The sequence below is a fragment of the Macrobrachium rosenbergii genome, chromosome 42 (genome assembly GCF_040412425.1).
Source record: "Macrobrachium rosenbergii isolate ZJJX-2024 chromosome 42, ASM4041242v1, whole genome shotgun sequence".
NCBI classification, from domain to species: domain Eukaryota; kingdom Metazoa; phylum Arthropoda; class Malacostraca; order Decapoda; family Palaemonidae; genus Macrobrachium; species Macrobrachium rosenbergii.
This window is the reverse complement of record NC_089782.1, coordinates 17,346,531-17,363,121: the sequence shown is the minus strand read 5'-3', so window position 1 is coordinate 17,363,121 and position 16,591 is coordinate 17,346,531. Positions and strand designations below refer to the sequence as shown.

At 37.0% G+C, this 16,591-nt stretch overlaps 1 protein-coding gene across 1 annotated transcript in view; it reads right to left on the bottom strand.

Moving 5' to 3' along the window:
* Window positions 1–8,690, bottom strand: part of LOC136827749 (uncharacterized) — a 51,432-nt gene extending 42,742 nt beyond the window's left edge. Inside the window, exon 1 of the mRNA XM_067085209.1 lies at window positions 8,396–8,690. Coding sequence (XP_066941310.1) covers window positions 8,396–8,590 — 195 coding nt within the window. The 5' untranslated portion in view covers window positions 8,591–8,690. The remainder of the gene's footprint in view (window positions 1–8,395) is intronic.
* Window positions 8,691–16,591: the final 7,901 nt, after the last annotated feature.

Sequence of the window (16,591 nt, the reverse complement as noted above, 5' to 3'; positions counted from 1 at the left end):
GCAGAGCCGATCTTTAACTTGAAGAGCGAGCCAATGGTCTTAGGATTCTTAGGCATAGGCTTTAGATTCACGGCTCCAAAATGTTTGTGTACGGTCTCTTCAAAAATTATCATTTAATAGATAAGGGAAACTGGCATAAAGAGGGAGCTTGGGGACCTTAAAACATATAGGCTGTTCAGAAAACTTTTTATTGAGTAGTTTATTTATATACACTCATAAATATGTTTAAAGGGAGTTGACAATTTAAACAGGTACTGGGGAAATGTAGAACCGTAAAAAGTAACCAATTACGTTTATACCATTTGCCCCAATGAAAGCGTCATCTAGATGATTGACTGACAAATTCTTTGACCAAGGGATGGTTCCAATAGGTCTTTGACCGATTTCCTCTCATTTTGTTTCCGAGGTCAATTAAGGCACTGAGTCACCAGTCTCTTGACCAGGGCTGCTCAAAAAGAAAAAAAATAAATAAACGAAAGGAAAGGGAAACTGACATGCAACTAAAACAAAATGAAGTTTAAACATTAATGGAAGACACGACGAGTCTGTTTGCTTGACGATCTCAAGATTGATCCTAGTTTCATTCTATTCAATCACACATACACTATATACACTATATATGTACAGTACGTATATGTATATATATGTATATATATACACATGTATATATATATATAATATATATATATGGAATCCAACAAAAATTCTTCTAAGTTCACTCTGGGGAACTTCTGCTTGGCGTTTCCATTATTATTAGTAAGAATGATATTCCATAACGCTCTAAGAACATTACGATTATAATAGTTAACAACATATTCTTTGGATATTTTATGTCTTGGTTCTCTCTCTCTCTCTCTTTAACACACGCACACATACACAGTGATAACCCTGATTTAAAATTTAATTTATCGTCCGTTAGCTTTAGTTTTCTATAATATGTGTGTGTGTGTTTGTGTGTGTGTGTGTAGGGACGACACTGATAGGCCCATGCCCTTTTTCTTGTGCTCAGCCGATGCCAGTTTACAGCTGCGAATGTATTATTACTATTATAATTTTTTATTTGAATATATTAATAATAATAAAAATCATCACCATCATCATCATCAGCCAGAGCGTAGTATCATTGACCACAACGCCCACTGACCTTCCCTTGCGTGCATGTGCGGTAAGGACACGTTTCAGTAGATCTATAGCTATTCTGTCAAGTTAATAACATTAGCGATGGTTGAAAAAAAAAACGATCGTCGCCAGGGATGTGTAATCTACATTTGTGAAGAAAAAATTGACATATATTCAAGATGAATTTGTCAAGATCAGAAACTGTAAATACCTCCTCTGAGCCACTATGCACGTACGTATGTTTGTATATTCAAGTGGTCAGATCACATAACCGATGAGGAACACAAATTTAGACGGAAGTACTCCATTTACACAAAATCGAGCGATTTTAATATTTCTTCTTTTCTTGAGCATGAATTTCTTAAAAAAATGCCTAACATTACTTGTGGCCTTCTAAATTCTAATGAGAGAGAGAGAGAGAGAGAGAGAGAGAGAGAGAGAGAAAGCATACCTTAGTTTAACCAGACCACTGAGCTGATTAACAGCTCTCCTAGGGCTGGCCCGAAGGATTAGATTTATTTTACGTGGCTAAGAACCAAATTGGTTACTTAGCAACGGGACCTACACCTTATTGTGGAATCCGAACCACATTATATCGAGATATGAATTTCTATCACCAGAAATAAATTTCTCTACTTCTTCAATGGCCGGTCGGAGAATCGAACGCAGGCCCAGCAGAATGCTAGTCGAGAACGATACCGACCCGCCCAATGAGAGAGAGAGAGAGAGAGAGAGAGAGAGAGAGAGAGAGAGAGAATCCTTACTCATGGGATTGTTATCACTTTCCTTGGTACGTACAGTACATCCAGACTAGTGATAAGTCATTTCCCCAGAAAAAAGTTAATTACACCAAAGCACGAAAAGGCAACACACGGAAAATAAGATTTCCTACATACCTTTTCATCGCTGTCGTGGAAATTTGTATTCGTGAGCCACTGCCGACTCTAATGTCTTTAGCACTGAAAATGCTTGGGTATCCTTATGGTGAGTAGACTAAACAGTTTCGTTATGCTCACCACTTTCGTCCACCTGCCCTCGAGCAATAGCAACTTACGCAAACCGTCTGCATAGGCTCTAGGCGCCAACTGGGGTAATTTTTGTCCCGGGACCTCGGCGAACGTTTACCTGGGCCATTTTATGACGTCATCCACCTCTTGACGATGGAGATGGGCGGAGCTTCAGAGCATCACGGGCAATATGTTACTTTTGCCAAGATAGGTGGAAAATTTCTTGCATATTCTAACGCCTTGCACAGTCTTCCTCGCAAGATAAAAGGTGTTAATTTCAAAACTCAAGTCAGAATGCAAAGCAAGACGACAGCATTAGATAAATGGTGTTAGAAAATTCTCAGTAAATACCTCCTAGGTAAGCCTTAGCAGAATGTAGAAAGTCTTGCTAATGTGTTGCCAGACGTATGAATTTTACATGTATAATAATCGTATGATTTTCGTACACCTCATAAATCATATAACATTTCTCGAATAATATGAAATTAACGCCGCAAGGAAGCTTTTCGACAAACTACGCGGAAATGCTAACTATTCAACTTCAAATAGTTTTTCTGCGAAAAGGCTCTTTCATGAGGTCCTTGACGCGTTTCTTATCTACTTTTCTTTTAGTCCGGTAATTTATGGTGACTGGTCTTCGTTTGGTTAATGCTAAACAGTAGCTCCTATAAGTGGGGCGGGTGTCGGGGAGGAGGGCGGACCCCACCCTCTGCATAAAGAAAAGTGCCTTCATTACAAGTATTCCATATTCTTTTATTTAACCTTGTTGGCCAAATTTGAGTTCAGACCTGTTTCCAGTGAAACTGTACAAGTGACGGCTATAAACTGGCTTTAAAAGAAATAACGCAGGCATCAACATCACTGAACACCCAACCACAGGGGAGAATTTACCAACACATCTATGGAAAGAGCGAAAGTCGATCTCCTGAAGGCCAACATGAATTTTAAGTATTGAACACGAATGAAAAAGTACCCCATTGACTCTCCACGTGGACCATCATCTAGAGCTCTCGGATCATGTTAAGATTAGCGAACCCAACATCTCCATGTCAAGAACAGCGAACCCAATGATCACCATGTAAAGAATGGCCAACCCTTTCCGGCCAGAACTCCAGTTCCACATGAGGGCTAGCCGGCTAGTACTAAACACGGCGAAACAGTGATTCATCTACACTGTTTCGCCGTGTTTCTTACTAGCCCATGGGAGGATCAAATGTATTTCACCTTGTTTAGTACTAGCCCCTGGGGGATCAAATGTCTGGTACCGAAGTGTTCATGTCTAGAACAGCGAACCCAATTATTCCCATGTAAATAATAGCGAACCCTGCTGTGAGTGGGTTCGCTAACCTTGACATGATCCGAGCTCTCTCATATCAAAGATGCTCAGATGTGTGAGACAAAACACAAAGCTCCTTCACGGAAGATTCTAGCAACCTCTAGAGGACCAGTACCAAGCAAGTATGGCTTAGGAATATGGGTATATTTCCCTGCGGAGGAATACATTCCAGAGCCTCTCAGGTGCTACCGTTGTCATCGATATGCCCATCACCATGACCATTGCAGTGGCCCTATAATTTGTGCCATATACAGCAAGAAACACGACACCAAATGATGTTTAGATAAGTTTTAAAAAAGAGGAACCTGTTACACCAAGGTGCCTCAACTGTTCTGAACCTCATCATGCGTGATTTAAACTATGCTGTGCTAGAATACCTCGCATTGCGCAACAAATACAAATCTACCAAGACTGACACCAGTGCCAGCCCTGGCACCCCGGCCAACGGCATCTTCAGAACCACGGACAGAAAGAGAGCAAATTTCAGACCACCAAAGTACCTTGAATTTGTGCTCCCACGTTTACTTTCTGTTACAAGAAAATGGTAAAGATTCGGGACGATCTCAGGAGCTTCCTATGGATATTTGTGACGTTATCCGTGAACAGACACATACAGATTACACGTCTTTGAACATACTGAGACCCATGGCAGAGTTTCTTTACAAAGCTCAACAACGTTACGGCACTTTCAGCTCCGACGATTTTCTCGGCGAGCAACACTACGGTAGTTGTTAATCACTTTGATTGACAGTTGCTCTGTTTCTCCTACTACAGGCTGCTTTTCTTTTCCCTACTCGGCTGCCTAACTAACTACAGAATCTTTCAACTATCGTTCTATCTTCCACTTAAGCTGTTACCTCTTCCCTTTTTTCGCCTTACAAAATATAATTATGCACTTACATTCTACATTCTTCCTTTAAGGGGCAAACACGGGCCAAGTCCCTTTAAATATACGACAGCGCACAGTCCTCCTCGAGAGATATACACAACAACGCTTCTACCTTCAGTTACGGCGAAACAAACCGCTCTCTCTCCTGCTGAAAAATTTTTCCCCTTTCCTCCATTGATTCCTACACCTAAAAGATACTGTACTTCGTATACTTTTCTTTTTCCGGTAAGTTAAATACGGTGTGAAGTACCCGTAGACTTTTACATGTTCCCACTTTTTTCTCTTGCAATGAATTTTTTGTAGTTATCCTTACTGGCCATCTACGGCTCGCCAAGACTCGCTACCACACCCTTTCTCTCCTACTGACGAGCACCTAAGGATTTTGAAGGAGTTGTAATCGTACCTGTCGAAATTTTCTTTTCTCATGAACATTTTTCACTGGCTTACCAGCAATTTTTACTCATTTTATCCATGGCCAATTCATCAATTTAAATCACTGGATGACACTTACAGGCTGCTGTATGAGCAAGAGCCCGTGCTGGCATAAAGCCAACTCGATCACAAGCAACAAGAAGACGAAGTTAATAAGCTTCTTATTGCCTAAGAGGACCCCCTTGGTCAGTAGTTACGTTTTTAAGTTGTCTTATACAGTTCTCGGCTTGAAAAGTTGCCATTCCACTGTTATTTTACTTGGATAATCTTTGGCTGTTGGAAGTGTCAGAAGAATTTTTTTAAGTGTTTAGTGAGATTCAATGACATATAAGAACAGACCACCACCACCACCAGTGAAGGAAATAACAAGACAACAATTCCATCCTCCTTCCCCAACCACCTTTTCATCCCCTTAGGAGGGATAGTGCCGACAGTGCACTTCATGCAATGCACCGTAGGCATTACTTAAGGTTTTTTGCAGAGTTCCTTCGGCCCCTAGCTGCAACGCCTTTCATTCCTTTTACTCTACCTCCCTTTATATTCTCTTCATCATCTTACATTCCACCCTCTCCAAACAATAATATGTTTCATTGCAACTGCGAGTTTTTCCTCCTGTTGCATCTTTTGAACCTTTTTACTCTCAATTTCCTTTTCAGCGCTGAATGACCTCATAGGGCCCAGCGCTTGGCCTTTGGCTTAACGTTTATACTCCGGTTCCTCCTATTCACGTTCCTCCCTTCCTTGTCCTCTTACTTCCTTATCCCCACCTTCTCCTATAGACCCTAGTCCTCCTCCTCCTCCTTAATCTCATCCTTAACTGCTCCAGTCTATGATACTGAAGAATGCCCTCCTCTGCCCGATTTTCGAGCGCTACCATCTGACGGACAGACCCACGCTCCAATTGTCGCCCTTGACAAGAGGTACCCTGATATAAAAATTACTGCAATATAGACTCTTCAATAACAATTATTATAAAATCGAAAGATCGAGCAATCGTGGACTTCCTGAGGGTTAGCAATGATTTTTAGCTATTAAACCGGAACGAATGGTTAAGCAAGGTCATTATCTATTCATACCCAACTGAGCTTCCTTTGGACAAACTGCTGCGACTTCGTTGACGACCGAAGAATGAAACTAGTCTTAAGGCACCGTCAAGGAAAATTCTCGCCCCCTTTAGAGAACCAGTTCCAAGTCAAATATTGCTCTCAGGTTGCCTCTGATGCCAGAGGTATGGTCACCATCGGGATTTTTGCAGAAGACACCTTGCTTTTGCAATCTGTAGCAAGTGTGTCTGGAGAAATTTAAGAAAGATCAACCGATTACTCAAAAGCGTCTCAAGTGTTCTGAGCCACACCATGCTTGGTTCAAGCGATGCAGTGTCAGATTGTCCCGCATTGCACAATTTAAAAAAAAAAAATTACCGCTGAAAACAGAGCAAGTAGGCCTACCTCAGAGCCCGACAATAAACTCGCAGCCAACGAGCCCAACGTCCACACCCCCTCCTCACTACACCCCGAACCCCACCTCCTTACCCTAACCCTCCTATCTCTGACTTCAAAACCACCACCTATATCTTATCACATTACTGCTATATTCTTATTCCCTCCTGGGCTTTTCGGAGATTCAGAGCCTGCCAGCGATAAAATGGACGAAATTCTCGTTCTCTGAGAACTACCCAACCTGCTTCAGTGGCAATTGTGAACCATGTTAGGGGAGAAGCAAATATGCCTTCTCAAGAGGCAAAAATCTTCATCCATAATTTTCTCACCCACGGAGTACATTCTTGTAGCACGTCCACCTTCGAAGACACTCTCGGTGAACGGCACTTCAGCAGCTGTTAATCATTTTGAGAGACAGTTGCTCTGTTTCTTTACCAACGTTTTTCCTTTTCCTGTTCTACCGCCTAACGACCGTATCTTGGAACAATCACTCTGTCTTTCACCTAAGCTTTTATCACTTACCTGTATTGCCTGTTCACTTAGCATTTTTTTTTTTAATATTCTAGTTATTTTTTCATAAACTTAAATATACAATACAAACTGAACATCGAAAATGGAAACCAAAAGAAGAGGAACTTAAGAAAATAATACATACTTAATATTTCATTTAACACCCTTATTACTGCCTTAATTCTATCAAATGTTTATCAAAAATTACTATTAGCTTCACTTTGCAATATTTGTTTCCAGTTTGAGTTTAATATTTTCATTCCGAAATAAATTCTGCATCTAAAAAAATAACTAATTATATCCTTCAGAACATCAACATTTTGGTCCTTGAAAATATGGAGAAGACTGGATACTGCCATGATTTCCGGCTTCGACGTTTCTCCAGGGTAAGTTTTGAACAACTCTTCCATGTGTTGCAGATCTTTTTGAAATTGAACAGAAGGTCTATATTATATTTTTCTCTTTACATATGAGGCTCACTCCTCACCTGTTCATCTGTATCAGCTGAACCTAAAGATGGGTACTTGTTCCTAAAGGTATTCGCTATGAATCCTCTCAAGTAACTTAAAAACTCATTTTCTATCACAGATTCTGGTTCTCCCAACATTAGATTTCCGATGACGTCTTCACCATTCTGTCTCATTGGTTACAGGTAGGAGACGTTTCATGAGAGATGTAGAAGGGCTATATATATACACTGTACATGTGTGTGTGTGTGTGTATATATATATATATATATATATGTGTGTGTGTGTGTGTGTGTGTGTGTGTGGTAGCCTATATTTTATCATTATGACGTTCCTTATAATAAAAAAGTAAAGGCCCATTCATATGAAAAATTGGAGTAGATTGCCTCTCTCTCTCTCTCTCTCTCTCTCTCTCTCTCTCTCTCTCTCTCTCTCTCTCTCTCTCTCTCTCTCATAATCTTCCCCTTCCTAAACAACACAAATACGCAGACACATGAAAACAATTCTAATAAAATTTTGCCGTCTCTCTCTCATAATCTTCCCCTTCCTTTACAAAACAAATACGCAGACACATGAAAACAATTCTAATAAAATTTTGCCGTCTCTCTCGCTTTCATGTTGAACAGCATTTTCTCTGCAGTTATTCTCAACAAATATACATAGGTCTAGGCATAACTACAATTTTGTCAATCTTAACCAGTGAACATGCGTTATTTGCATTAGGAATCGAATGGAAGATATTGCATACTGTATATGCTCTTTAATTGCTGGAATTATCCTTTTAAGCCTATGGTGCATTCAGTTATGCAAAACGATCTCCTCTTAGTCTCTCTTAATCTCTCTCGACAAATAATTTGGACCATTTCATGCACACAAAAACATTTTATTGAAAATGTTCTTGTGTCTATCTCTTCTTGACTAGTATTTCCCCTTTGTAAGTCATTCTTCTGTCTCTCGTGTTGACTAGTATATCCCTTTGCATTTATTCTTAACTACATATAGGTCTAGGCCTAATTTCAATCTTATCACTCTTGACCAGCCAAATATGGTTTACTGCAATGGGAATCGAACGGAAGATATATTTATGCACTTTTAATTGATAAAAGTATTCATATAAGCCTATAGTTAATATATTTACCGTCGATTTTAAATGTAACAGGTAGACTAAACCAAACTAGAGTCAAGATGTTAAATACCTGAATCAACAGTGGCACTATCATACAGAGGTAAACATGTTGGTTCGATATGGCATCATCCTTCAATCTCCTTGCATTTGCAGGGCAGTAGCTAAGCATTTCATGCCTGAGGTTTCTTGCACAATTGCTTTGTTGAAAATGAACCGAACACACACTTGCGTTTTTAGTTGTCCCTGCCTTTGTTACAGCACCCATAAATAGCGCATATCACCACGGCAATAACGTACTAAATCCCAGAAACCTCGCAAACTCATGAGAACTTCCGTCTGAGTATTTCCACATCGAAGGCAAGGCAGGTACTACAAAGCTTGCCCAGCGTGAAGCGGCGGCGGGGCCAACGGCCGGCTACCAATGGGGGCACTGTGACGTCATGCGCGGGAGAGTTGAAAATCAACCTCTGCGTAACTCACATTGTCTTACATTTTTTTTCATGTGTTTTTGCTGCATTTCTTCTTTAAACATTTTTTTTATCATAAAATCATGGGAGTGGCCGTACTTATTATTTTAACTACTTACAAAAATCAATAAGGCTTATCATACAATATATAGCCTGCATTAGAGTAATTTGGGCATGAATGCTCAGAGCCTAGGCCAAAGGGCCTGTAAATGTGTCGTGGATCTCGGGACTATGACCAACTACTAGTTGATTTAGATGAAGCTGGCTTATGGCAGCACAGACACTTTCCCGTGATGGATGAAATTCCCACCCAACAGATTTAGGAAGAATTAGGGACAGGGGCTTGGTGGGAGGTTTATATTAATCTAGCTTATGCCAGTAGGGTCATTGCCCAAAGTCATCCAGAGATTGTGGTAGGCTAAGGTGTGCTAGGAAGTAACAGATTCGGTGTGGACCTCTGGATTCTGAATATCCAATATAAAGAAAAAGTATTAGTTATTCAATACATGTAACTTTAGTTGGTTTTCCTCAGTTTGAGTTTTTTGAGAATTTTATTTTTTTAACCCATCTCTAGGCATCAGTCCTTGGACACCCAAGTTGGGTACCAGGAATTCTCAGGTGAGTAACCCCAGAAAATTAGTAATTCACAAAAGTCTGGAAGTCCAGGTATTTTTTGGAATAGGTTGCAACCAAATTCATTTTAATTTACAGTTCCCTAAGTTAGCTTAGGTGGGGGTTCCAGGGAGTATGAAGCCACCTTACCTGGCACCCTAGGCTAGGGTAAGTTACCTTGAAACTTTATTTAATTTAGAAAGCCTAACCCTGAGTGAGGGGACCAGGGAGGCAAAGCCCCCCCCCCCCACCAAAGCCAGGTAAAGAAACCATTCCGGTTAAACACCAGTTATGGGAATCAAAAGAATGGACTTACATATAGCCTGTACTAAAAATAAAAAGCTGCTGTTTGTTGTTCAGTAATCTCCTTTCAGCAGCGGGACCACAAATAAGTTGCTTATACATCATTCATGAGTCATGGACCCAAGCATACCAATGAGATTGTTAATAAGTAGAAGAAAAGAATGAATGGAAAAGGAAGTCAGTAAGACAACATAAGAAAAATACACTTATCGGCATTCACAATTTCTTCCATGGTAAAACAAAACAGCATATTGTATATTCACTGTCAGTAAATAATTTTCTCATTTACGACACTACAGAACACCATATGTACGAAGGTATTTGCGGAGTCTGATAATTTCTGAAAGTTTCCATTGTTATTTACCGCTTATTTAATTTTAATGACTTTTTTTTCTCAAAGCAAAGTACCTTTCAGACTTAATTTTTCATAAAATGACTATTTCCATTTCCTATATATTTTATCATTTATACCTTTTGTTTTCATCACACCTTTGGTATGGTATTCCTTGCAGGAACCTACTTATTAAATACATTATTTGTAGTTCTAAGTAATTCAGGTAAATTTCTAGCAACTTTCTCTATAAAGATCATGTTAATGTTTAAAGTGTTAAAGTTAATTGATTGTAAATTTTTTCATATATTACACAGCTGAAGTTCATTTGTTCCAGACAATTTTTCTTATGCAAACCATCTGTCTAAAATACAGTAATGTATTTCTAGCTGTAGGGTATTGCATGTTGCATGAATAAAACCATAATCAAGCATTTACCAACTGGTATTATCTTTCACTGGTATGGCTCAAAAATGTTTGCTTTTAATTGGTTTTATGAAAGAAATTAAAGATTTGTATGAACTTACCAGTAATTTTAACTGATAAACTGAAAGTGTTGATTCTGACAGTACATTTAAGGATTTGTATCCAATTGTTAATTGGGCATTCCCATAAGAATTATTTTACTGTGTTTAATGGGTGCACCCATTTCATAAATGGAATTATACCACCTCTGTATTTGTTTCCTACTGAAGACTGCAACATTGATATTTTTGAGTTTATTTAAATTTGCCCTAGACTTCGCTGCATTACCTGGATCATTTCCTTCAGTGTCTCTATGAGCAGGGATGCAACACAATTCATCATTTTATACATGCTTCACTTAATTTATGAAAGGCATATTTTGATCTGTTGGACAAGGAAGTTTTGAACAGTAATTTTTCTGTGCTTCTGTGGACCTTCTACTCACCGAAAATTACAAAATTTCACTGAAGTTTATTTTCAATAGTCTTGACAACAGAAAAGTGGGCACACTATAAATCTGTCATATTTTTTCACTGAATAATTTTTATTACTGTTCATATTGTTACAGACCAAAAACTAGATACAAATTAAAAACACACCAAAATGAAAGTCTCAGTGCAATTAACACTTTATTTACATCAACAGATGTACAGATCAGGTAATTATCTACAACCTATTTACATAGAAAATTACAAAAATTACATACTTCAAATATGCACACCTTATGCCTCATTATTCGCAAATAATACTGAGCAGCTACCAAAACTGAAGCACTAGCTTACAAAACAAGTACAAGTGCAACCTTGCACACACAAACACACACATGAAGCAACTTGAACCAACAGTGCTGAGCTGTACAGCCTTCAGGAATCAGGAGATATTTTTGCTGTCCTGTAGAGCTCAAGAAGGAAAGTATCAAATGTGGCTCTTACACCTATAAATGCAAACATCCTTCTCCTGCAATAGGTATGAAATCGTGACTGAATATAATAATTATAATATATAATCAAACGAGCATTTTCCACCCACAAGGTTAAAATGTTTTTAATATAATTTTCAAGTATTACTGAAGCCACTGCACAATCATACAACCTTTAGTTACAACCTAGCAATTACCAATTACTGGTTGTACTACACTTATAATGAAAGCAACCTTACCTATATATCTACAATGTACTCCAAGATGGAATACAACAGAAAACTTGGTTTCAAGAAAAACAACTGGAATGACTGCTTTTGAGATACAGGCCAAATAAAAGTTATTAATAAATAAATATTCTAAAGTTTTTTCAGTCACTAACTATTGCTACAAAGGTAAGGAACATTAACGATATGGTTTTTACTGTAATGTGATATATGCATATTTAGTTTCATAAACAGTAATAACTACTAAACTGTTATTTCATTTTTGCCACTTTTGCACTCTCCTCCCCTTACAGGACTGAATTCATTTTTTTGATTCTTCAGCAACTCAAATACTGCATTAGTGATGAAAAGTAAACTCTAATGAAAGATCTACTTTAATAAAAAGCTGAGAGAAGCACCTTGCCTTTAAATTTTCAAAATGCAATACAACCAATTTAAACCTTAAACAATAATAATGAAAAAGTTGAGTCCACTACACAGTACACAGTTAATTCAATATAGAAAAAAAACCGAGTTTACTGCCTCAGAAAAAACATGGCAGCAATTTCTAAACCTTGTCCACTGAATATTCTAGGTTCAGAATTCCCATTACAATAATTCACTGGCCCTTTGTTAGTTAATATTCTTTCATCTCTACATTTCAAATTCTGCTTAATAGTTTACGAAAATAAAACAAGCCCTTATAGGATGTTATGATGGATTAAATGTTGCATGAATACTGTACCTGCAGAACAGTACTGTCTGAAAGAAATTGGTAAGGGATTCCAACAGAGAAGCACAATATTTTTCAAAAAGTAACTTCCTTCCTAAATTCTTTAACTAAGCTGTGTCAAACAAGCAAAGGCTTGCATGAAGGATCAAGAGAAGAAGTGAGCATTGATTTATATAATTTGTCTTCAAAAACATCTAGTCATACTGAACTGTACATTATTTGCAAACATAATTGGCTCTTGGTCCAGAAACAGCAATTATATGTCAATGAACAACTGCAATGGATAAAAAAATTTTTTATCTCAACCACAATGAAAAATTATTTAACTTTTTGATACAGTATATGTACTACACAAATATGAAATGTTAAGGCCATACTTCTGTGTCAGAACATCAGTTACCATTTCCCATAATAAATGTCCTGCCAAACTTCTCAATTTATACTGGTTCAAAATCACTTCTGTATAAAATCTTCCTGCAGAAAGTTGTGAAATCAAGTGACCTGCAGGTAATAAACCTCAATATTCTAAGAATACTTCTATAACAATTCCAATGGGCAAATCGCTTATTTGCTTATTTGCTATTTCAGTCTAAAATTAATAATTTTCACTGTAAAGAAAATCAACAATCGTAATTACTCACAGAAAACTGCCCAGTTCTGGTAGGTAATTTTTTACATGGCTCAACACAAAATGATAATGGTTCATAGCCACTGAAATAGTAATGTATTAAAGCCTTCCCAATGACTGACTCACGGTTTGAACAAATGAAGATTTTCCAACAAAAATCAAGGAAAACTAGAATGTCACCAGCAACCTAGGCATCTCAAAAGATATGACAGCAGCATCCAAATACAGGAAGAAGCTTATGAGTATTCAGGAGTAAAATACAACAGAAAGCATTTGTCAAGTTCACCTTCAAATAATCCATACTGCATAATCTGTGATGCAGAACAATTAAGCACTCATTTTCACACCCCCTTGTAAGCCCAGAAGCAAAAATCCCTAAACGGTTGAATTAAGCTAATTAACAATAATAAATATGACCCTGGGTCAATGCAAAAATGATGGTAAGGTAAAAATTAAAACTTTCACAAATAAGAAAACCTTTAAAATTTCATGACACTGGATTTTCAAAGAAAATCTTTCAAAAAAATTTAGAGATAAATATGAAAGACTTCTATGTTTTCACACTTGAGAGAGCTTTCAGCAACAAAACAAATTCAAAACTCAGGTAACTTTGAAAGCTGTAAAAAAATTACATAAAAGCACCATACATATATATACAATTCTTAAATGCTTGAATTTTGACCTTAACTCATAATCAAGTGAAATAAGTTTACAAATAATAAAACGGTTGAGATAACATTCAGCCTTCAAACTTCAATACAAATATTATTGTTCTTTGGACTTTTAGATCAAAACAAATTATAACTTTTCTGTTAATTACCTCCTCTTCAAGGAAACACAAAGTGAATTGCAGTCCAAAGTAATTTATGAAGATCTACAAGGGAACAATAGCTTACAGAGCTTAGTAACAATTCTTAATATATGAATATAAATTCTTAGAATATTTGTAACAAAAATAAATGTAACATTTGTCTTCTAAGTCCTACTTTAAAGAATGACTTTGATACCATAATCAAGGCTGATGACTGAAAAAAGTTCCGGTAGTAAAAACCTTCTAAAACTATGAAAGAGCTTCTGGCTGACTTACCTACAAGAATAAATCAGGCTTGAAAATGACATCAACATCTTCGGTCTATAACATTCAAGTTACTCACACACACACTCACGCACATATCCACAGAGGGTCATACTCCAGTGTACTGTTTCTTGTACCATGTCTCATAAATACTGCAATTTCCCTTGAAGATACTGTCTAAGTTTGCCAAGGATGCAAATGTTGCAAAATTCACATCAGTGGCTGAAAAGCCATTAATTTTTTCCTTACTACCCACTAATGTCGGTTTTAAATTAATTGCAAATAACCCTGGAATCTATAAAAAAAAAAAATTCCCATTTAACAACTTTTTATTCTATTTGAATATGCTTTGTTCCTACCAGGTACTGTAAAAACATGAAAGCAACAAATATATGCTTATTCTAGATAATAATCTTAACCTTTTTGGTTTCTGACTAATGTAAAACTAGGTAAATTCTTTTTCAACCAATGACATTCTGACATCAAAAGAATGACATTGGTATTACATTTTTGGCCAATTTCAACTCGTCATTCTGAATTTTTATTTTTGTTGTTTTCCTTTTGAACACTGTAAAATAGAGAACCAATACTCAGCAAACCAAAACCAGCATTGTACCATGTAAAGTTGCTTCACAGAAGGTATTAAGTATCCTAAGTAAAACATCATGAATGTGATTTGCCACAGACACATTCATTTAATTCAGGTTTCACCAAAGGAACATTTCAGCATAAAATACAAAAGATTACTGAAAATATTGGCAGTCTGTACAGTCAAGGCATTAAAGATATTTCCTTTTGAGATCCAAGTAACTAATTATTCATCATCCAGATATGGGAATCAAAAGAACATCTTAAGTATGCCCTGTACTGCCAAGAAATAGGTGCTGTATGTTTGTTCAATGTAATCTCCTTCAGCATCAGAATCACAAGTTGCTAACACCTTTCATGAGATGTGCACCAAACAACAAGAAGATTGTTACTGTATAGAAAAAGAATTACAGGAAATCAGTGGTGCAACATAACAAGAAAAAACCACTTATCAGCATTCATATTTCTTACGTAGCAAAATAATATACAAAAGCAGCCCAGCATTAAATACTTTACATACACCGTCAATAAATAATTGTCTCATTTACGAAGTATTTACATTATTTTTAGTGCCAAATGTTTATCACTGAAATCACTACCGCATCATTCTCTATCTAACATGCAAGCGGAAGACAATCTCCACTCATCTCTCAACACTTTGCCCTGAAACATTCTTCATTTTAATCAAGGGAATTTCTTCTGCTATCAAACACCTACAACCATACAATACATTTCCTGCAGTTTTTGTGACAATAACATTATAAAAAAAAATTTTTCATAACGGCGAACAAAAAGCTTTTCAAATTTGCCAAGGTCCATTTTTAATAAAATTATAATTTAGTCCAATTTCTACAACGTCTTATCATTTCTATCCTTGGTTTTCACATTTTTGGTATGGTGTTCCATAAAGGTACCCAGTTATGGAATACGTTAGTTCTACTTGCAAACAATTTTGGTAAACTCAATCCACTTTCTACACAAAGGTTGGGTAAATATGTTTCAGCTATGTTTATGACAGAAGTTTTTGTTAAAACTACCTGAATGTCAGTTTTTCCATATACTACTCAGCCAGTGAAGCTTATTTGCTCCATTTTTTTTCTTTACAAACCAACTGTCAAGAATACAGTAATGTGTTTCCAGTCTTAGAGTACAGTATGTAACACATGGGCACTAATTATAATAAAGCTTTTACCAATTGGTGTTATGTCCAAACTAAAATCAACGATTAAAGTTCCAAATGCCCAACTTGGCCAAGACAATCCCTTTTCCCCACCAATGTTGGAAGACCTTCTCTAACCAAATTAAATAAATCCATGTATTTAAGTTACAACTGTTATCTTCCAAACCAATCACTTGGCCAAGCAAACATCAGACATGTACCTGAAAACAAAATCATACAAAATATTGATCACTTGCATACATCTCCAATAAGATCTGTTTATACTTCAAACATTCCAAATATGCTTACTGCGCCTAGTCTGGTGGGAAGCCTCCCAACACAGTCCAAAACTATCTAACAAATGGTCCTCACATTTTCAAGTCATTACTTTCCTAAGGTGCTCTCAAACAAATGTTCTGAACATTAGTAAAAAACCAAGATGCACCATCAAGACCGTTTCATTATTATGGAAACCTGTGCTTTCTGGCCTAATGCAGGACAAGTATGCTCATGCTTAAGTTTTAGACAATGGGACTAATTTATATCCATTGCTGAACTATTTGTTTCATGTTACAAGAAATCAAAACTCTATAAAAAGACTGGTCAACTATAACTAACTTCATATGTAAAACTGCACCATAAACACATGACCACTCTCTTGACAGTTAAGTATGACAACTATAAAAAATGATGTGTTGCATCCCTCATTGCAAGCTCTGCATTTACAATAATGGGACCACGAGTAAATGTCAAAGGTCTATTCCTTAAAAATGTTGACAC